At 42.0% G+C, this 21,737-nt stretch overlaps 1 protein-coding gene across 4 annotated transcripts in view; it reads right to left on the bottom strand.

The window, feature by feature from the left end:
• Positions 1–21,737, bottom strand: part of ERMARD (ER membrane associated RNA degradation) — a 60,120-nt gene that overhangs the window by 28,856 nt on the left and 9,527 nt on the right. For all 4 annotated transcript variants that reach the window (XM_056567112.1, XM_056567115.1, XM_056567113.1 and 1 more), the window contains 8 exons: positions 13,979–14,118; positions 13,623–13,724; positions 9,030–9,119; positions 5,198–5,295; positions 4,649–4,785; positions 4,074–4,188; positions 3,055–3,157; positions 2,280–2,309 (listed from right to left, as the gene is read on the bottom strand). In XM_056567112.1, the coding sequence (XP_056423087.1) occupies positions 2,280–2,309; positions 3,055–3,157; positions 4,074–4,188; positions 4,649–4,785; positions 5,198–5,295; positions 9,030–9,119; positions 13,623–13,724; positions 13,979–14,118 (815 nt within the window). The remainder of the gene's footprint in view (positions 1–2,279; positions 2,310–3,054; positions 3,158–4,073; positions 4,189–4,648; positions 4,786–5,197; positions 5,296–9,029; positions 9,120–13,622; positions 13,725–13,978; positions 14,119–21,737) is intronic.

Here is a 21,737-nt window from a genome sequence, read left to right as displayed (position 1 = left end):
TTTTACACTGGAGAGTTTTCATTTTCACAAGGGGTAACACAATTTTGGCTATGAAAATATCCCATATGTGGACTTAAAATGTTGCCTTGAAATACGTTAGAGCTCCATGCACATTTGAGGTCAAAATGAGTGACTTGCACAGGGGTGACTGACGGTTGCAACCAGTGTGCCTCCAGCTGTTGCAAAACTACAATTTCCAGCATTCCCGATCTGTCCGTGCATGCTGGAAGTTCACTGTTGGGAAACACTGCCCTGACTACTGTCTATGCCAGGCAGAACAGCAGAACTGTACCTGCTTTGGTGCAGAAAGGTGTTTATTTTTGTTAGTTTTTTTATTGCATTCTTTACTAGCTCCCTGGCTAATGTCCACTGTCCCTCTCACCTCACACACTGCTGGTGTTCACAGGACCGGTACGTGGACCCGTTCTGCTTGCCCTCTGGACTAGGTACGGGGCAGGCAAATCAGGTGCTGTTATTCTAATTCCCTGCCAGGAGCAGTGACTAGTCAGTCGTTCCTGTCGGACCAATAACGGTGATCATGAGGTGGAACTTGTGCCACACACTTCTTCTGCTTAAGGGTGAGTGTTGCAGTCTTGGGCAGCATCAATCACACTTATCTTCCAGGCCATTGAGTCACTGGAGACAGAACTGGCTCGAAAGAGCCACAATACATCGGTCAGAATTGACGGGCCAGTCTCAGGACCCCCCTCAGCGATGTGCCAGGATGGCTGCTCTTAAGATAACAGCAGCCACCCTGGCCCAAGCACCACACAGTAGCAGCAGTGATTGGTTGAGGCCAGGGTGTACACGTATGCCCTGTGTCCTCTACAGGTTAAATACATCAGTCTTTTTGTGTTGGTGTGAAAACATTTTTGCAACTGAAATAGAAGCAGAAACAGTATCTACTCTGTGCCAATGTGTCCTTCAAGGAGATCTTTGGCAAAAAATAACTTATTCCCTATCCACAGGATAGCAGATAAGTAGCTGATCGCTGGGAGTCCGACCACTGGGGCCCCTCACGATCACCAGGACGGGACCTGGAGCTCAGCGAGGAGCGCGTGCTGCAGCCGGCACACACTCCATTCATTCCTATCGGAGCGCCGATAACAGCACTCTGGCATCATCGGTACTCCCATAGAAATGAATGGATGCGTGCCATTGACTGGTAGACAACACACCCTCCTCACTGGGAGCGCAAGGGTCCAATCCGGGTGATCGCAGGGGCCCCCACGATCAGCTACTTATACCCTATCATTTGGATACGGGATAAGTGGATTTGCCCCAGAGTACTACTCTAAACACCATTTACCAGTTTATCAATTTAGAATAATCCTACATGAAGTTTCCAATAATTTTGCTGATATTTTTCATTACTGATTTTGTACTGATCTAGAGTTACAACTCATTTTATTATGAAGAGCCGTATTTAAATTTGTTGATGTCTTTGGAGCAATCCTTGCTTTTGTCTAGACAGAGCTTGTTCTGGTTAAATGAATTAAATGGAATTTGTCAGCTATATTTGCTGCTAAGAGCTGCAGACATTGTTAGCTGGTGGGGTATAACAGCAAATTGTACCTTTCTTGGAGCTGACCGTTGTTGACAGATAAAATTACCCTTTTATGTCTTAGCTAAGTGTCAAGGAGGCAGTGCCAAGTATCTCAAGTGCCACAGCATGGCATGCCTCCTCCCTAGCCCACATTGCCCAGGTCCTTTTTTAATGATGCTCAGGGCTGTACATTAACCAAGTGGCAGGGGAGGACACGCAAAAAGGAATGCCAGGCTGTGACAATTGAGCTACTTGGCTGAGACATAGAAAGGTAATTTTTTAAGTCTGTCAACATCGATCAGCTCCAAAAAAAGGGTACAGTTGTTTGCATTTTAAGACTAGGTTTAAGATGTTTTAATAAGACAGGAATAAAGGATTGATTTTACTACTGTATGAATTCTGTTTTTTCAGGTGCTACTTAGATTTTGTTATTTTTGCAAACTGGCAAATTATCTGAACAAGAAAATGTTAACTGGGACTTCTGGGATGCCAAACTATTTTTCTTGATTTTGTTCAGACAACCTGTTGAGAATGAATTTAACAACAAGCTTGTTAACAGTTCACCATGAAAAAACAGAACTTGGAATACAGCTCTGAAATATACCAAAGGCTATAACCACAGGGTGATTCAATTACATTTTAAGTTATTTGATGCAATTAAAAAGTAAAAGCAAAAACACATGAAATCAAAAGTGAAAATCTAAAGTATTGTTAGGGTCTGAGTTATCCTTACCTCATCAAAAGTTGTGTACAGACTGTTAGACTAGAGGAAACAAAAAGCAGGACATGAGTTGCAAAGAACCATTATGAAGAAAATGATGTGATAAACTTCAGAAAGTTGTTTACATTTCTATGCCTAGAAATATATTTGACCTTTCACAATTAAAGAACAGGACTCTATATAATCCAAGGATGAAATCCATAAACAATCATTTTGTCAGTCTAATGACAAATCGTTTTTGTCCAAAATGAAGTTGGCAATGTCTGTAATTTCTGTGCTTGAGTTGCTATTCCATGAAAAAAATTTCGAGAAAGATTCCCAGAAGGATAGTTTGTCCTTCACCCAGTATCCCTGATCATGTATATAAAAGTAACGGCTCATTTGGACTACAATGCATATGGCTGCGCGTGCAAAATTACCATTCACCAGATAAAGGCTTATTCGATTTTTGTTCAACTATCAATCTACCTTCTATCTTATACATATGGCTACCTTTACGGCTGAAACATAAGCCAATACAAATGCAATAGCCCCAAGAGGCTGAAAACATCCAATGTGTCCAGTCCTTTTTTCGGAAGTCTTCTGTATCTGTAAATCACCATTATGGAATATTTTTCAGGTCTCTAATTTTACAGAAGCACCGTTAATTTTAGGCCCTTCCATCTACAATCCACAGTTCCTTCAATGAACGTCATAAAAGGGAAGTAGTCATTTCAGCATGAGATGAAGTGTGGCAAACAAAGTCAAACTTTATCACACATTGTAAAATGGATCGAAACTCCTGTACCTCAGCTGTGAGCATCCTTTCTGGGCATCCATTAACTGTGGTAAAGGCCAGCCGTAGGCCAGTTTCAAGTTGCGGTAATAAGAATATAGCACAGTCACCATACCTGTGTGTAGAAGCAAATACTGTTTACTCAAGAGTTACATAGCATGACCCCAAAATACATGTTTCATTATTTCACTGGATCTCATACCAAAAACATAAACACAGATTATTAGATTGTAAACTGGATTCCTCTGTAATATTGCAGTATAGACACAGAGAAGCCGTGAAGATGTGCTTTGGATCATACTAACTTGTTGAGGGTGTTTAGCAGATGTGTAATGCCATGGGAAAAGATTCACAGTATTCAACCACTCAACACTTTGGTGATCTCAAATAATAATTGGCAACCTTCCCTGTGTGAGGGGAGATGGTGATCACCAAGCAGGACTGCCCACTGGACTCATAGGCACAGACTGAATTGAGGTTTTAAAGATTATTGAACTAATCTGCTCACATGCTCCTGCTCCATAACTCCCTACTGGAAGAGCAGCAAATTCAGCACCAGGATTACCACAGTGAGGAGGATTTATTTTGGAACATAAAAGATGCTGCACAACGAAACCCAGCATGGCTTCCCTAGTGAGGAATGATTGGTAGAAGTCCCTAATTCAAGTGATCAGTGGGACCCCCAGCAGTCAGACCCACACTGGTCTGACATTAAGTACATGCAAAATCATACAGTGCTGCAGAATGTTGTAAAACCTTTATCAAGTGAGAAATGCTTTTGACTTTATAAAAGGAAGGAATCCCGAAAGCTTGTCTCTACAAAATGCTGTTAGTCCAATAAAAAAGGTATTACAAGATACTGCAACATCCTATGGTTTTTCATTTACATCACTGGACTAATATGGCTACTCCAAACTACTTCAACATTTAGTACCAAATATTTGTCCAATATTTTACATACATAATAAAATAAGATTATACATTAATTATTGCATTATAATGTACATTTAGCCTCACCACAATTATTTTACCTGCCTTGTCTAAATGCAGTTATTGCTTCAATCCAGAATGGTACCATGTGAGCCAAAACAAACTTGGACTTCTCAATTAAACTTTTAGCCACTGAAAGTACTTTTTCACTTAGATCTGTTGAAAGAAAACAACATCTGCTTAGATCTTTTAAGTATATACTTGGATTAGAGCTATTTTTATTTACTTCTGTCAGTTTACCAATTCATAATTTCTAATGGCAGCTAGCATCTGATCTGTGTCTTGTCTGATGTGTCTCGAAACACTACAGATTTATTAGTGTCTCAGGTTGTTTGATAAATCTGTTGCACACCTAGCCTGTCTAGATTTTTCAGTTCAAAGTTTTATTTTTTAATCTTTATCAAAAGATTAAAAAAGAAACAAACATAAAATGTGAAGAGACGCACAAAATAAATTTGACAGTTTTATTTGGATTAACCACATTAGTTCTTCATTAATAAAGTTAGAATTTTAACTGAAGTAAAAATAAATACATTAAATCAAAGAATTTTTTCATAAGCTTTTACATGACATAGAAAACAAAAAAAAAAACAGGAAACATGTTATGAAAACATACCTGGAAAATCTGTCATTTCCTGCAGATTACTAAAAACAAAGTAAGGTCGATGAACTAGAACCATCTCAGTGTTTGTAAGCCAGGACTGCAGCAGCTGTCCCAGACCAGCAGTTAACAGCAAAAGCATTGAGCAATATCTAAAAGAATGGAGACACGTCTTAATTAGAAAATGGGTCGCAAGGTGTACACTATTTTTACATCGGGATCTATCAGTTTACCAAAAAAAATCTACCTAAAGCAGATATCAATTTTCTAATCAAATAATATAAAGTTGACAGAAACAAAATGGTGTCAGGGCGTGTTAAAAATTTTAAATAAGGCAACCTGCCCATTTCCCGTTGCTCACTGCATCCTGGTGATGTGCTAGCAAGCAGCAAATGTCTTCTCTGCCAATCATATTAGGAGGTGGAACTGCTGCAGGCAGTGATTGGCTGAGCCGCAATGTGACATATTGTAGAGTCCAGGCCCTGTAATAACCAGGCCTAGGCCTGGGTACATTTCTTACAAAAAATTTCCTGGGCAATTCAATTATGTTTTATTTGAACTTACTTGGGTGGAATTTCATATGGTGAAACAAATCCATGCCACAAGATGTTTCGAAGGTTTAGACTTAGCGGTGAGCCAAGGAAAACCCTTAACACATCCATCTAGGTAATACAGAAAAAATAATTGCAACAGACTAAATTAAATAGACATTTTTGGGAGATTTATCAAAACCTGTGTAAAGGAAGAGTAGTGCAGTAGCCCATAGCAACCAATCCAATTGCTTATATTTTTTAGAGCCCCCCCCCCCCTTTTTTTTTTTTTATTAAAGATGTTATGGGCAACTGCACCAATCTTCCTTTACACAGGTTTTAATAAATCTCCCATTTATTCATATAACTTATTAAAAATCGTTGTACCTTGTTGTGCAAAGCAATGCAGTGTTAGTGAACATACCTTTTTTTTTTTTTTACTGCCCGGGCTGCCCCGCGTAATTCTGCACCAAATGGTGTCTGCAGCAATGTCCCAGCCAGTGATAGGCTGAGTGGCAGTGTGATATAACAGGCCCAGGCACCAGGAAGGAGGTCCTGCCCGTTATATGACACGGCCACTTAGCCTATCAAGGGCCGAAGAAGGACATCGCCACGGCTGGTGATTAGCTGAGCGCAGTGTTACACATTGGGCCCCAGACGGGAGACAGATTCCAGCAGTACATGGGGAGTGGCGGAAGGCAAGTTACATGAAAATTATACTAAACAATATACACTGGGTTACAGTGCAAAGAACAGGAGTACAATTGTGTACTATTTAAGTCTTTTATGCTGCACTATGCCCACCCATCTTCTGCATATTCATTATTCTTCACGTAACGTAATTTTCACAAGATGGGCGGGCATAACATAGCATACAGGACAGAGGCAGGAAAGGTTGGCATGCAGGCTCCTGCCTCCATTGCACACTCCACCTAGTAAGTATTCTATGCATAGACAAAAAAAAAAAAGACACACACAGGCAGAGCACCACATAGGGTAATAACATCACAGAAGATGATAAAAAAAAATACCAGTTAGCAATAGAGCCGCTCACCTGGGTGGATGGGGTGTAGCTACAACTCCATAAATAGCCCACCAATCCCTCTTCAGGGAGAAATGAAATTATATATTGGATACCATGGAGCAGCGAGTCACTCCCAAATACCCCTAACTGTTCGACAGTCGGGTCGGTAAAGCGTACCAAGGACTAGAAAAAATGGTGTCTCAAGGAGCACAATAGTAAACTAATAGTTTTCCAAAAGGCAATTAAGATTTATTTAGTCCAATATAAAAACGCGCTTTTCGGAGGGTTTACCCTCCTTCCTTCTTCGCTCCAAGCCAACACTATAACGCTAATGCCAGTAGGCAGGAGCAACCTTGGAGATAACTACATATGGTGTGTTAAGAGAGTTATTACTACCTGTTTGAACTCAATTGTATTAGCTGTAATTGGTTGTTGCCGTCAATTACCCTCATTGTAAGTATGTACTACTGTTATTTTATTTGTCTGTGTGAACTGCAGTTTGTAAGCACGTTCTCAGTACTGTTATCTGAGGAAGGAGGGTAAACCTTTAAACAACAACAAAGACATGGTCTCAAATGGCAGGAGGTGCTCAACCCCAAATGCAGTTGTGCATATATACTGGGGGAGCAGATCCTGCCCTTGTGGTCCATTGCAAAGGGTGATCCCCAGCATAAAATTGCATACAATGGGGGATGCCTGCAGCGGACTACAAGTGCCACAATGGAATCCTACACCAGATAAACGGTGTGGATGTATAACAATTAGAATACAACACAGAAATGTAGGTGCACTACTGTGGTAGATGTATACAATGACATTGGCTATCCCTCAACACTGATGTTAAAATTGAGACATTCGCCAGTGTATCCTTATATGAAGGACACACCAGAGCCCGCACACCAACGCCAAGGTTTCTCAAGTGGCACGGGACAGGTCACATGGAGCAGGCTGCGAGTCGGACCTAATCCTGCTGTAATTGCCCACTGGCCCCTGGTTTTGTTTATCAGACACAGGTAGGTTTAGTGTTAGGTCCCGTGCCACTTGAGAAACCTTGGCGTTGGTGTGCGGGTTCTGGTATGTTCTTCATCTAAGGATATACTGGTGAAGGTCTCAATTTTTACATCAGTGTTGAGGGATAGCCAATGTCATTGTATACATCTACCACAGTAGTGCACCTAAATTCCTGTATTGTATTCGAAGGAGGGTAAACCCTCTGAAAAGCACGTTTTATATTGGACTAAATAAATAAATCTTAAATGCCTTTTGGAAAACTACTGATTTACTGTTGCGCTCCTTGAGACATCATTTTTTAGTTTCTTTCTGGCACGCTAGTCAGTATTCTAGCAACGGTGGCCATATCTTGAAAAGGTGTGGATGAATTTAAATATGTAGTACATCAATATACTTCTGTTCATCCTCACTATAACCCAGGGTATTGGGTTTAGTGTGTGTGAGCAGCCTGTCAGAAATTATTTTTATGGCAGCAGCCTCTGGCGACAGGCTTTCTGCACAGGCAGGGCTTCAGGTGCATGCTGACATCACAGCTGCTACTTCCCCAAGTCTTCTCACAGCAGGACCCAGCAGAAAGCAGTTATGTGAACATACTCCTGCCTTGCACCAAGCCCGCTGTGGGATGTCACAATATAGTATCGAAAATATATTAAACAAAACTGGAAGAACTAAGATTGTTTTTGTTTAATGCTGTTAAATTCAGGAGAAACCAACAAGTCTTAAACGGTCATGTCAGGGTTAAAAAAAAATGTGGTTTTGGCAGTGTTTCTTCACACAAGGTAATATCTGTCACTTACATCTCGTTTATCATTGGTTGCCAAGACCTGGTATGTTAGCCTCTTTACATACTAGATGAAGTCAGGAATAAATATCCAATATACATTTGCCAGACAGTCGTGTTTACATACGCGTTGTCAAGAGGTTCTTATTTTCCAGTAAAACCAACAGACACCTCAGTGAAACTTGATGGACCTCCTTTAAAATTAATAGGGTCCATCATCAGCCACTAGTAGCAGAAAAAAGAAAAAAAAAAAGAAATCTATTCCTACAAACCAAAGCCACTAAAATACTCTGTGAAGCAATTTGGTTTGCTGAGAGAAACCTGAAAATGATGTAACAGCACATCTGTGTGTGGGATTTAAGAGAAAGCAATGGTCAGTGTAGCAAAGCGAAATTTATCCATGATGCGTGAAACAGTGTATTGTTTTATTAAAACTTTTTTTTTTCTTTAATGGTCTGTATTAGTAATTGCTAATGTGCAGCGCTGAGTGAAAGTGGAACGGAAGAAGTCTGACAAGCAGCGGATTTTAATGGACGTGTGAGCCTTGAGAGTACAACCTCAAGAATTTTTAGCAACAGGCTGGGGTGGCCATAGAGGAGCATAGCCTATCTCAAAAGAGTGAGTCCCTTATTTCATATCTTCTATGTTGGATTTAACTGTTTGATGACAGTGATGGACATGTTTAAATGCCTGACAAATATGTGGGGAATTTCCATTTTTGGTCTGAAATGACTCTTCATAGGCATATACTGCAGTTTATCTTTTTTGAGCATAAACAAAGTAGCATGCAGTAACGCAGTAAGGTCCGTCTGGATTTAGGTGAATTCATGGATAGATTAAAAGAGTAGACTTTTAGAAAAGAGTGGTGATTTATTCTGCCACTGACAAAAGGTAAGGGCCATGTAAGGCCAGATTTTTTTTATATTATAAGGATATAGGAGCACTCCCACAAAATTTTTTTTTCTGCTTTATTTGGCTTGGTATCACTCATGTGATCAGGAAATACATTGTGGTCTCCAATATAAATAAATGTGATCTAAATATACTCACCACAGTTTGACTAAAGATTTTGGCCAATTCCTGGGATGCAAGGAGATCTCTTAGTAAGAAGGGACAGTCTTTAGCAATCATTAAATACACCTAAAAGAGAATTTATAAAAAGGAAACAATAATATTAATACAATGCAGAATAATTTAAAATAAAATGTCTTTAGAATAATTTCACATCAAAATGATCATTATATTATTTTTAGTGAGCCATGAGGCTTTAAAAATGATTACATGTTAGACACTCATAGGTAGTGACACCCATATGGTCTACCCCTACAGTAACAATGACTGCTGACTGGACTGTCCAAGTACCCTTCAACTATATAAACCATTTATGAACATGTTATTTTGGACTTTTATTTATTTTTTATTTTTTGTCTAGGATATTTTCCAATGAGAATTCAAACTGAGAAAAAAACCAGACATAGTCGAACATCTACAACATGCAGAGTGATCTAAGGCTTCTCAGCAACATTTATTAAACTAAGAGGTCGTTAGTGTACTTGATCATCATGAAATGCAAGCCCGCTAACCATGTCACGGCCACCTGTAAGTAGTGGGTCCCTAACATCCCTAGCATAAAATGATGCTGCAATTAGTGGCAACCACCACCGCCACAACACCAATATCCACCGGGGAAACCACCCACTGGCAGAGCAGCCCCAGTGCCACCCGACCAGTTCCTGGGGCCGCGTCTCCCCAAAGACACGGCTCCGCGGCAGCAATTGACACGGCACAGCGCAGCACCAGTCGGGGCGGCACTGGGGCTGCTCTGCCAGTGGGTCGTTCCCCCTGTGGGCACTGGTGTTGTGGTCGCTGCTCAGTGCAGCGCCATTTTATGCTAGGGATGTAAGAGACCTGTTATTTAGAGGTGGCCGCGACATGGTTAGTGGGCTTGAACTTCACGATCATTAAGTACACTAACAACCTGCTAGTTTAATACATTTTGCTGAGATCCCTTAGATCACTGTGCATGTTGTAGATGTGCATTCATGTCTGTTTTTTTCTCAATTTGAATTCACGTTGTGTTTTCTATCCCCTTCTTTTTTATTTTTACTTGGTCGGCACTCTGCCCTTCCCCCTCAGCCCAGGCCTATATAAATTGGCAGGAAGCTACAGAGGGCCCTATTCTTTCTGGCCCTATTTTTGCCTGGGAGCACATGGTAAGTGAGCTTTGTCACCTGTTCGCTCTAGTGCTGCGTGGAGTGTCTGTGGGGAGGCCCAGCCCAGGGTCTGGTCGGGTGGAACTGGGGCTGCTTTGCCAGTGGGTTTTTCTCCCTGTGGGCACCTATGTTGTGGCAGTGGTGGTCGCCATTTTATGCTAGGGATGTTAGGGACCCAATACTTCCAGGTGGCAGTGACGTGGCTAGCGGGCTTGCACTTCATGATCATTAAGTACTGTTAATAGAGATGAGCAAAGTTACAGTAATTCGATTCGTCACGAACTTCTCGGCTCGGTGGTTGCTGACTTTAGCCTGCATAAATTAGTTCAGCTTTCAGGTGCTCCGGTGGGCTGGAAAAGGTGGATACAGTCCTAGCTAATACCTCTCCCTATGCACCCAAGCATTCTAGAGTAAATGCTAGCAGAATGCTTGGGTGTATAGAGAGAGGTATTAGCAGTATTGTGCAAAGTATTAAAGGCCGTATCTCCAGTGGGGAAAAAAATATAACTAAAAAAAATGTAAGGGAACTCTTATGGTCATTAAAGTGGACCTGTCAGGATGTTTTTAGGGTATAAAGGGCATTTTGACTCTGAATTTGTATATATCTCTAATGAATTAAGTGACCCCTCCAGCACCAAGATAAAGTATAATGCGCAGGATCTGGTTAAGACTAAAGGGTTAATTTTCCTGTGTTTGGTTGAAGCATCATGCTGTGACCATGCCCAGGCATCAGGTGGCTTAGACATAGAGCCAATTACATCCTGTCTCAGCATCCATGCCCTACACAAGTGCATAGACACTGAAACCAGTCAGTTTGTTTCTCAGGGTGCCTGTGTTCAGTCTTTCTGCATTATCCTCTGCATTACTTTTTACTTGATCCTTCCTGTGTTCTTTAAAGGGGTACTCCGGTGGAAACATTTTTTTTATTTTTATTTAATCAACGTGTGCCAGAAAGTTAAACAGATTTGTAAACTGCTTCTATTAAAAAATCTTAATCCTTCCAGTACTTATTAGCATCTGTATACTACAGAGGAAATTCTTTTCTTTTTGGATTTATTTTTTGTCACAAACACATTGCTCTCTGCTGACACCTTTGTCCATGTCAGAAACTGTCCAGAGCAGGAGAAAATCCCCATAGCAAACATATGCTGCTCTGGACAGTTCCTAAAATGTACAGATGTGTCAGCAGAGAGCACTGTGTTCATGACAGAAAAGAAATCCAAAAAGAAAAGAATTTCCTCTGTAGTATACAGACGCTAATAAGTACCGGAAGGATTAAGATTTTTTAATAGAAGTAATTTACAAATCTGTTTAACTATCTGGCACAAGTTGATTTAAAAAAAAAAAAAAGTTTTCCAAGGGAAAGGGCATACCTGTACACCCTGATCCCACTGACAGGGTTTAAACCATTCTCACGAGCGTAGAACGGATTAAACCCCGTGGGTCCCGGTTGCTACGGGCAGCCAGGACCCACGGCTAATGCCGGGCACTGCCGATCGGGCCGATGCCTGGCATTAACCCTTTAGATGCCGCAAAGTTGATCATGCCGTCTAAACTGAAAGTGAAACTATCCCGGCAGCTCAGCGGAGCTGATCGGGACTATAACGACAGAATCTCGATGTCCCGATAAGCTTACTGGACGACGGGAGGGTCCTCACCTGCCTCCTCGTCGTCCGATCGGCGATCTACTGCTCCATGCAGAGCAGCAGAGCGCCAGTAACACTGCAGAAAATCAATGCAGATGCAGAATTCATGCAGATAGGTGTAAATTTTGCTGTGTGAATGCGGCCTAAAGCAGTGTTCCCACGGCAGAATTTCTGCACTGAATTCTGCATGGAATTCTACATGAAAATTCTGCATGCCTTTATAGCCAACACACTTCAATGGGATTCCGCTTTCCCATAACGACAGAATCTCGATGTCCCGATAAGCTTACTGGACGACGGGAGGGTCCTCACCTGCCTCCTCGTCGTCCGATCGGCGATCGACTGCTCCATGCAGAGCAGCAGAGCGCCAGTAACACTGCAGAAAATCAATGCAGATGCAGAATTCATGCAGATAGGTGTAAATTTTGCTGTGTGAATGCGGCCTAAAGCAGTGTTCCCACGGCAGAATTTCTGCACTGAATTCTGCATGGAATTCTACATGAAAATTCTGCATGCCTTTATAGCCAACACACTTCAATGGGATTCCGCTTTCCCATTCATACAACAGAATTTCTGCTGCAGGAATTTCATTGAAGTGAATTGGCTATAAATTCATGCAGAATTCTGCACAGAAATTCTGCCGTGTGAACATAGCCTTAGGCTCGTTTGACTATGCTTTCTCTGTTTGTCTGCTCATTTTCTGTATTTTGCACTTTGTGCTTTGACACATAACCCTTTGTATCCTGACCTGCTTCCATGATGTATGTACAGTGTTTTGTTTACTATTTTGGACGTAATTACGCCCCTGCACTCAGGACAGGGACAACCACCCAGTTGCTGCAGGGCTGCACTTATCCCTGCCCAGATTTAAAAAAATATAAGCAAATTAGGCTTTGGAGCCCACTGGGCATTCCTCTTGGCTGCTAGATTACAAGGGAGAGAGGAACACTAACTCTAAAGCCTAATTTGCATATATTTTTCGGATTTCTGGGCACTAGAAGGGGACAATTAAAGGGGTATTGCAGGATTTTTTTTTTTATTTGACTATGCTACAGGAGCTGTAAAGTTAGTGTAGTTCATAATATACTGTCTGTACCTGCGTGTGACAGTTTTCTCACAATTCTTATGTGATTTTTGCCCCAATATTTATTTTTAACAGCATACAAAATGACTGTTGTCTCAGATTTTTCCCAGGTTGCAATGCGGCCTAGACCTGACTCACTAGTCAGCTGATGACAGGGAGCCTGTCTGCTTCAGTGGGTGGAGGGATCGCTTGGTGGGAGAGGGATCAATCTGCAACAAACTGTAGGCACCCTGATTGAAAACCACAGGTCTTTTCAATGGATGCAGCTCATTTATGTTTCAATGGGTGGGAGGGAGGAAAATGGAATGATGGGATTTGTAGTCAAAAAAAGAAAACTCAAACCGGAAATACCAGTTCACAAAAAGCTAGCCACAGTGTTATGGTAATCTCACAAAATAGCCATTTAGCCCCAAGTGCAGATCCTTCCTAAGCATGTCCATTACTGTCTGCCAGGTACGTACTAAAATCACCTTATGCTGGATAACCCCTTTAACTAATGAGAGGTATGCACGGATTAAGGGTCAAAAAACCCTATACAGCCACACCCTTACTTTATACCCTAAGAAGCTGCTGATAGAAATTTTTCACGCAAAAATGTAAACTTTTTTACCCAATGTATATTACAAATATACATATGTTATTATCTACATTTTATAAAAAGTTTCTGCAAATAATGCCCATTTAAGTACCGAACACTTACATCACCTAGTGAGCGCTCCAGACAAGAGGTAATCTTCATCAAATGTAGGGAGATCTTGGTCCCATCCAGGCTTTTTAGTGAATTCAGGGCAGTAAGAAACAACTAAAGAATATTGATAAAAATAATGATTACAAACTTAGTTGGTCAAAGTGTTATATATATACACGCACACACTATAAGTGCTACCTGAAATAATTACAACTCCAGTATAATTCAAAAATATATACAATCTTTATTAAACAAGTAAAAAAAAAAAAAAGACAGTGTCCCTAACCCATAAAAAACATACACCCCAAGATAAGAGCACAAGGTGAGCCCATATGACTAAGTCTTAGATGGACCTCATGAAATCATACCTCACAGTTATTAGTCCACTGAAGCCTATTATGAAATGTCTCCTCATACTTCTCATAAGGCATTGACATGAAATGTGTATGAACTGCATCACACAGAGGTCCCAGCTTTCTGACACTCTCAGCATAGTCCAATCCCTCACCTGAGAACAAAGCATACAAGACAAATAGTCTTTAGCATCCAGATTCAGCAAATATTTTTGTGACAGTTTTATGTGGCTTACATATCAATGGATGAAATGTGTAGCAATGCCAATTTATTCAGTTTTTTTCTCACATTGGCCCTCATTTACTATTGCAAACCCGACATGTTTTGTCAGATTGCCAGATTTTGCGCTAGAATAAAAAAAAAAAAAAACAACTAACTCTCCATTTTGCTAAGAAAACAAAAAAAAAGGAGCGCGGCCATCGGGAAAAAGTGGCGTATTGCCGACATTTTCACAAAAACCCAACATACCGTATTTATCGGCGTATAACACGCACTTTTTAGGCTAAAATTTTTAGCCTAAAGTCTGTGTGCGTGTTATACGCCGATACACCCCCAGGAAAGACAGGGGGAGAGAGGCCGTCGCTGCCCGCTTCTCTCCCCCTGCCTTTCCTGGGGTCTAGAGCGCTGCTCCGCTGCTCCAGGCCTCCGTCGTTGCTATGCGCTGAATGGCGCGGCGCATGACGTCAGAGCGCCGCGCCGTGCATAGCAACGACGCTGGGGACGCACGACGGAGGCCTGGAGCAGTGCGGACCCGACTCAGGTAATTATGCCACCGGGGATGGGGGGAGGCAACGGGGCAGCGGCGCCGGCAATGGGTGCCGCTGCCCCTTCTCTCCCCCTGGCTATCTGCGCCGGCACCGATAGTCAGGGGGACAGAACGGGCAGCGGCGCCGATAACCAGGGGGTGAAAAGGGCCGACAGCAGCGCACTAGACCCCAGGAAAGGCAGGGGGAGAGAAGCGGGCAGCGACGGCCTCTCTCCCCCTGCCTTTCCTGGGGGTATATCGGGGTATACACGCGCACACACGCACCCTCATTTTATCATGGATATTTGGGTAAAAAACTTTTTTTACCCAAATATCCTTGGTAAAATGAGGGTGCGTGTTATAGGCCGGTGCGTGGTATACCCCGATAAATACGGTATTTACTAAGGTTTCCACAGAAAATGTGGTGGATTTGAGCTGAGGAAAACCAGACAGATCAGAACATGTGTAAATAAAGCAAAGTGTAGGGAAAGTGGAAAATGTAGGGAAACCTTAGTAAATACCGTGGAAAATAAATTGTAGGGAATTAAAACCCACAAAGAAACCTACACTCCTCTCTTAGTAAATAAGGGCCATTGTGTATGAGTTTTAAAACAGGCAGATTCTTTTTTTTTGTCTGTGTAACTTGTGTTATTATATGGTTTAGTACTATGGTTTTAAAGGAGTATTTCAGGAATTTTTTTTATTTGACTATTCTACAGGGCCTGTAAAGTTAGTGTAGTTCATAATAGTGTCTGTACCTGTGTGTGACAGTTTTCTTACAATTCTTATGCGATTTTTGGCCCAATATTTTTTTTTACCAGCATACAAAATGACTGTTTGCCGAGATTTTTCCCAGGTTGCAATGCGGCCGAGAACTCACTCACTAGTCAGCTGATGACAGGGAGCCTGTCTGCTTCAATGGGTGGAGGAATCGATTGGTGGGAGAGAGATCAATCTGCAACAGCTGTAGGCACCCTGATTGACAACCACAGGTCTTTTGAATGGATGCAGCTCATTTATGTATCAATGGGTGGGGTGGCTGATGTGTGGGAGGGAGGAAGATGGAATTGTGGGATTTGTAGTAAAAAAAAAAGAAAACTCAAACAGGAAATACCAGTAAACAAAAAGCTAGTCACACTGTTATGGTAATCTCACAACATAGCCATTTAGCCCCAAGACAAGCGCAGATCCTTCCTAAGCATGTCCATTACTGTCTGGCAGGTACATACTAAAATCATCTTATGGTGGATAAGCCCTTTTAAAGGAGCAGTCCAGTGGTGAACAAGTGGTGAACAACTTATCCCCTATCCTAAGGATAGGGGATAAGTTGCAGATCACGGGGGGTCCGACCGCTGGGGCCCCCGCGATCTCCTGTACGGGGCCCCGACAGCCCGCACGAAGGGGGCGGGTCGACCACCGCACGAAGCGGCGGCCGACACGCCCCCCTCAATACAACTCTATGGCAGAGCCAGAGCGCTGCCTTCAGCAATCTCCGGCTCTGCCATGGCGATGTATTGAGGGGGCGTGTCTGCCGCCGCTTCGTGCAGTGGTCGTACCCGCTATCTGGCCGGAGAGCCTGGCCCCCGTACAGAGAGATCCCCTGCGATCTCAAACTTATCAGGGGATAAGTTTTTCACCACTGGACTACCCCTTTAACACTCTAAGGGCCCATTCACACTACAGAAATACCCTACCCAGACTCTGCTGAAAGAATAAACATGTTCATTCTTTAGGCAGAATCCGCACTGAAATGCATTGTTATCGTTTGAGATGGCGCATTTTTAAGCACTCACCTGTTTTGGCACTAGCTGCAGACAGAATCTCTACCCAGAATATTTCTGGACAGAGATTCTGTAGTGTGAATGAACCTTAAAATGAATCATGGCTTTTAAAGTGACCCTGTCATCAAACCATATATTCTAAACTAACTCAGATTTTATCACAACAGGAGACTCCTAATATAATGCAATCATTCTCTTTATGAAACTTTCAGCAGCGAAACAGTTAATACAGTGAAAAGAAAAAACTTTAGAATGCAGCCAAACATGACTAGATAGGTAGCCAATCATTGAAGACCCTAGTCCATACATAAAGGGCCCGTCTGTGAGGTAATCTTTCTCTTTCTCGCTGCTCTCAGCAAAAGATACGTATTGCATTGTACTTTGTTCATTGATATATTATTGCTCTGTATATATATATATATATATATATATATATATATATATATATATACTCTCATATATACATATTTAATTTTCTCTACTTCACAACACCTGTGACTATTCTCTTTATCTCCACTACCACCTTCCCTTTTTCTCCCCCTCCCGTTTCCCCTCCCCCTCCATTTTCATTCACTTGCATTCATCCCCCCCCAAAATAATGACATTCCGTATCACCACTGTGTCCCCTTATTGTTCCGGTCCTTAACACATAAATACTGCTTATCCCGAACTTCGGGGACTCTCGCGCTCATCTCCTTCAACAGCTCACGCTTCCTCCTCTCAGCGCTTGTATTCTCGGCTGTCGCAAGACCTCGCTCTCAGTCTGTGAGCGGAGTCTCCTCACACAACAGTCTGCATTCTCCTCAGCTGTTCGCGCTCTGTCAGAACTTCCTCACAGTTGTCAGTGCTTGCTCACCGCTTGCCATTTGTACCTTCACTGAAGGCTTGCTCACTACTTGTACCACTAACAAATTGGTATTAATAAGAAATACCCTATTGGCTTTAACCCTATCATTACCATAGTCCTATTATTAACATAGACTACCACCTAATATAATTATAATCCACTCTGCTTACCTATATCCTATAATGGATAATACCTCACCTAGCAATATGGATGTTAACCCCTCAGAGTCTGATAATTTTGACCCTAGGACACAAGACCGTATCCAATCTATGGTGGACATGTCTGTGTCTAAATCAATTAATACCGCAATGTCCTCTGCCATCTGAGTACTAAATGGAACGGTTGCCAGGTCCATCTCTTTGTTACGGCGCACAATAAACAAAATGTTATCTCAACACCCTCGGATCAATATTGGTGCGCAGAGGAATCTACCGCTCATTTAGCAAGGGGTCATAAACAAGCCGGTAAACGCTTAAAGAAGCAACACTTCTGTACCGACGACCGTAAAACCCGTAAGCATAAATCAATACTTGAAACCAGGGTAGGTCAGGCTCATTATAGAATGCCACCTAATCCCAGTGGCCCTGAGATCTGTGCTACTAGTTCACAGGCCAGACCCTCTGTCCGAGAGGAAGTGTCTAATATTCGGACTCCGAAAGCCCAAAAAAAGGGCGAAACCGGACTCATATTTGACCCACCATTTTTCAGATTCATACTCTGATATTTCTGATGATGAACTATCTAATGAGATGGAAGATATTGGTTCTGAGGAAGGCGAAATAATTGATCCTCCTGCAGATGAGACTTCAACTGAAAAAAACGCTCCAATTATTTTAGACACTCTGGGTAACCCCTACTTTTAGCCCGACTCAATAGCACACCTAAGATCCTCAGAATGGGTACCCCATCCACAGATTGCCAAATATTTTACCTCAAAAGGTTAAAAAAGCACTTGACAGATCCGCTCGTAATAAATTACGTGCAGAGTGCCCAAGACCTACTCTTCCAGACATGGCAGCAGTTACCCCCGAACTCGATCCAGTTCTAATAAAATATATATTAAAAACGGGTAAAAACCCTAAAAAAGGACTTGACCGCTCCCTTAAAAGTGTTCAGGACAAATACTTAGACATCTTAGGTCCTCTTTCTAAAATCTTTGATATATCTGAACAATCAATGGCATCAGGTCAACCTATGGACGCCTCCATTATTCATGGCTGGGTCCAAAGGGCCATATGTTTCTTCGGTAACGGTAACGCTGCAATGACCGCCGAAGAACAATTTTGATGAAATTAGATCCCCAGCTAACTAATTTAGCCACTGCAGAACTTGGATCTTCCAACGAAGGTCTCTTATTTGGTGACGGATTCGTCAAAGAAATAAGAAAGTTCGTAGGAATATTTACATCTCCCGACAAGGCCCAAAATTCACTAAGAAAAGTCTTCTCGGGTAGAGTTTTTGGCAGGGCTGGAAAAGGAAGCAGCCGCTTTTCCAGCCGCTCATCAACATCTAGAGGGTACTTCAAAGGCTCCTACAATCAAGAGAGACCACAGAATCCCACCTCTACTTATCAAGCATCGCCTTTCTTCCCATCTCGAACCAGACCTTGGAGGGCAAGAGGAAACAGAGGATTTCCCAGGACCAGACCTTCCTCAGGTGAGTCAAATTTCACTTTCTTCTTCCCTCCTTCCTCTCGGGGGAAGACTCCAATATTTTTCCCAAGCTTGGGCTTCAATAACCTCAGATTCATGGGTACTGAACACAATATCAGGTTATGTGATAGAATTCATTTCTCCCCCAAATCAATTTTCTTCACCCCATCCCATTCATTTCTCCACCCAAGACAAGGATCTTGTCAATCAAGAATTGATGGAACTATCTTCAAAAAATGCCATCATTCAAGTACCCCTTCAATCCTCAGGCTCTCTCAGCAACATCTTTCTAGTAAAAAAAAAGAAAGATGGGGGATACAGACCTGTAATCAATTTACGAGACCTCAACAACTTCGTAGTATAACACCATTTCAAAATGGAGGGTATTCATCTCCTCAGAGACCTTCTTCTCCTAAACAATTTGCAAGTAAAAGTAGATCTGAAAGATGCCTATCTTACAATCCCCATTCATCCATCTCACCAACCTTACCTTCAATTTCTATGGCAGAATCAAAAATGGCAATTTACGTGCCTCCCATTCGACCTTTCATAGGCCCCCTGGTGCTTCACCAAAATCTTGAAGCCAATAATATCACTACTGAGGAGCAGAGGTGTTCGTCTTATCATTTACTTAGATGACATCTTCATCATGGCTCAATCAAAAATCCTGATCCAACGACATCTTCAATGGACATTATCCCTTCTAACAAATTTGGGATTTTCTATCAATCTAAAGAAATCAGTCTTGACCCCTTCAAGGGAGATAGAATTTCTAGGGTTTTCCATCAATACTCAGACAACCACTCTGAGTCTTCCCTCCAAGAAATTACAATTGATCAAGAAAGAAATCCGCTCTACTCTGAACAAAGATCAAATATCTCTAAAAAATATTGCTCGTATTGTGGGTCTTCTATCTGCTTCCATACAATCAATTTTCCCAGCCCCCTTACATTACAGGGCCCTTCAACGCCTCAAGATTCAACATCTGAGAGAAGGCCTTGCCTATTCAGATTATGTACTCCTGTCAATAGAGGCCAGGGAAGAACTCCTATGGTGGCTTCGCCATATTCAGACTTGGAATGGCAAAGCAATCTTCAATTGCAACCCAGATCTGATCATAGAATCAGACGCCAGTCTTTTAGGCTGGGGAGCACATTGTGGACCCATATCCACAGGAGGAAAATGGTCAGAACAAGAAAATTCCCTTCACATCAATGCATTGGAATTATTAGCAGGTTTCTTCGCCATCAAGAGCTTTGCAAAGTTCAGATCGCATTGCTGCATTTTACTTCGCTTGGACAATATATCAGCAGTCCAATACATAAACAAATTGGGAGGTACCACTTTGAAAAGTCTCTCAGATATTACAATCAATATCTGGAATTTCTGTTTCGACAGGAATATTATTCTGAAAGCGGAATACTTACCTGGCCTATCCAACGATGTGGCAGACTGGAACTCGCACTACCTATCAGACTACAGCGACTGGACATTAGATCCTTCCATTTTCTCATTAATAAATTCCCATTGGGGTCCTCTATACATGGACCTTTTTGCTTCTCAACTGAACCGCCAATTACCTCTGTTCTTCAGTTGGCGTCCGGATCCAGAAGCTTTAGGAGTAGGTGTATTCCTACAGATTTGGCCAGACACGACCCTCCACGCTTTTCCTCCATTCGCCTTGATTCCAAGAGTGTTATCTCAAGTCATCTACCAGAAATCTATAATAGTCCTGATAGCCCCCCATTGGCCATCCCAATCTTGGTTCCCCCAAATCCTATCTCTCCTCATAGATTTTCCACTTCTACTTCCCAATCATTCATCCATCCTCCTAGACCCATCAGGGAATCATCACCCTCTTGTTCTTTCTGGAGGCCTCAATCTGATGGCTTGCCTCATATCGAGTCAACAACCCCTAATATCGAAATTTCGCAATCAGCTAAGGATATCTTGTCTGAAGCCTGGGCTCCGGGCAGAAAGGCTTACAGATCAGCCTGGTGACTTTGGATTCATTGGTGCTCTCAACAACACCTGGATCCCTATAACTAATCTATCTCAAATATCATAAATTATTTATCTGAAGCCTTTGATTCTGGCAAAGCTTATAGGACTATTAATTTATATAGATCTGCCATCTCCTCAGAACATCCTCTCATATGTAGATTACTCAAAGGCATTCCTTTCAAAAGACCCCCTCTTCCTAAATATCATTCTACCTGGGACGTCTCCCTTATCCTCAATTTATTCTCTTCTTGGGAAGACAACGACATGCTTTCATTAAAATTCCTCTCTTATAATCTAATGGTTCTCCTATGCTTAATTTCAATGAAAAGAGTATCCGATGTTAAAGCTCTGGACATTTCTTCCAGATCCTTTACTCCCCAAGGAGTCACGTTCAAGATCTCACGCCGTACGAAAATTAATATTCAATCAGTTTTTTATCCGGCTTTTCTCCAACATCCCAAATTATGCCTAGTCAGATGTCTTAAATCTTACGAATCCAAGACCTTCTCTCTTAGATCCTCTATTAACTCTCAACTTCTCATTTCTTTCCGAAAACCACACCTTCCTGTGTCTTCTCCTACCTTGGCTAGATGGGTCAGACACACCATGTCTCTAGCAGGTAATGACATTTCTCAATTCGGTGCTCACTCCTTAAGAAGTGCTATGTCCACAAAAACTATCCAAACAGGTGGCTCACTTTCCGATCTTCTGAATGCCGCAGACTGGTCTTCAGAATCTACTTTT

The sequence above is a fragment of the Hyla sarda genome, chromosome 3 (genome assembly GCF_029499605.1).
Source record: "Hyla sarda isolate aHylSar1 chromosome 3, aHylSar1.hap1, whole genome shotgun sequence".
NCBI lineage: Eukaryota > Metazoa > Chordata > Amphibia > Anura > Hylidae > Hyla > Hyla sarda.
The sequence above is the reverse complement of the archived record's forward strand: the minus strand, read 5'-3'. Positions and strand labels throughout refer to the sequence as shown.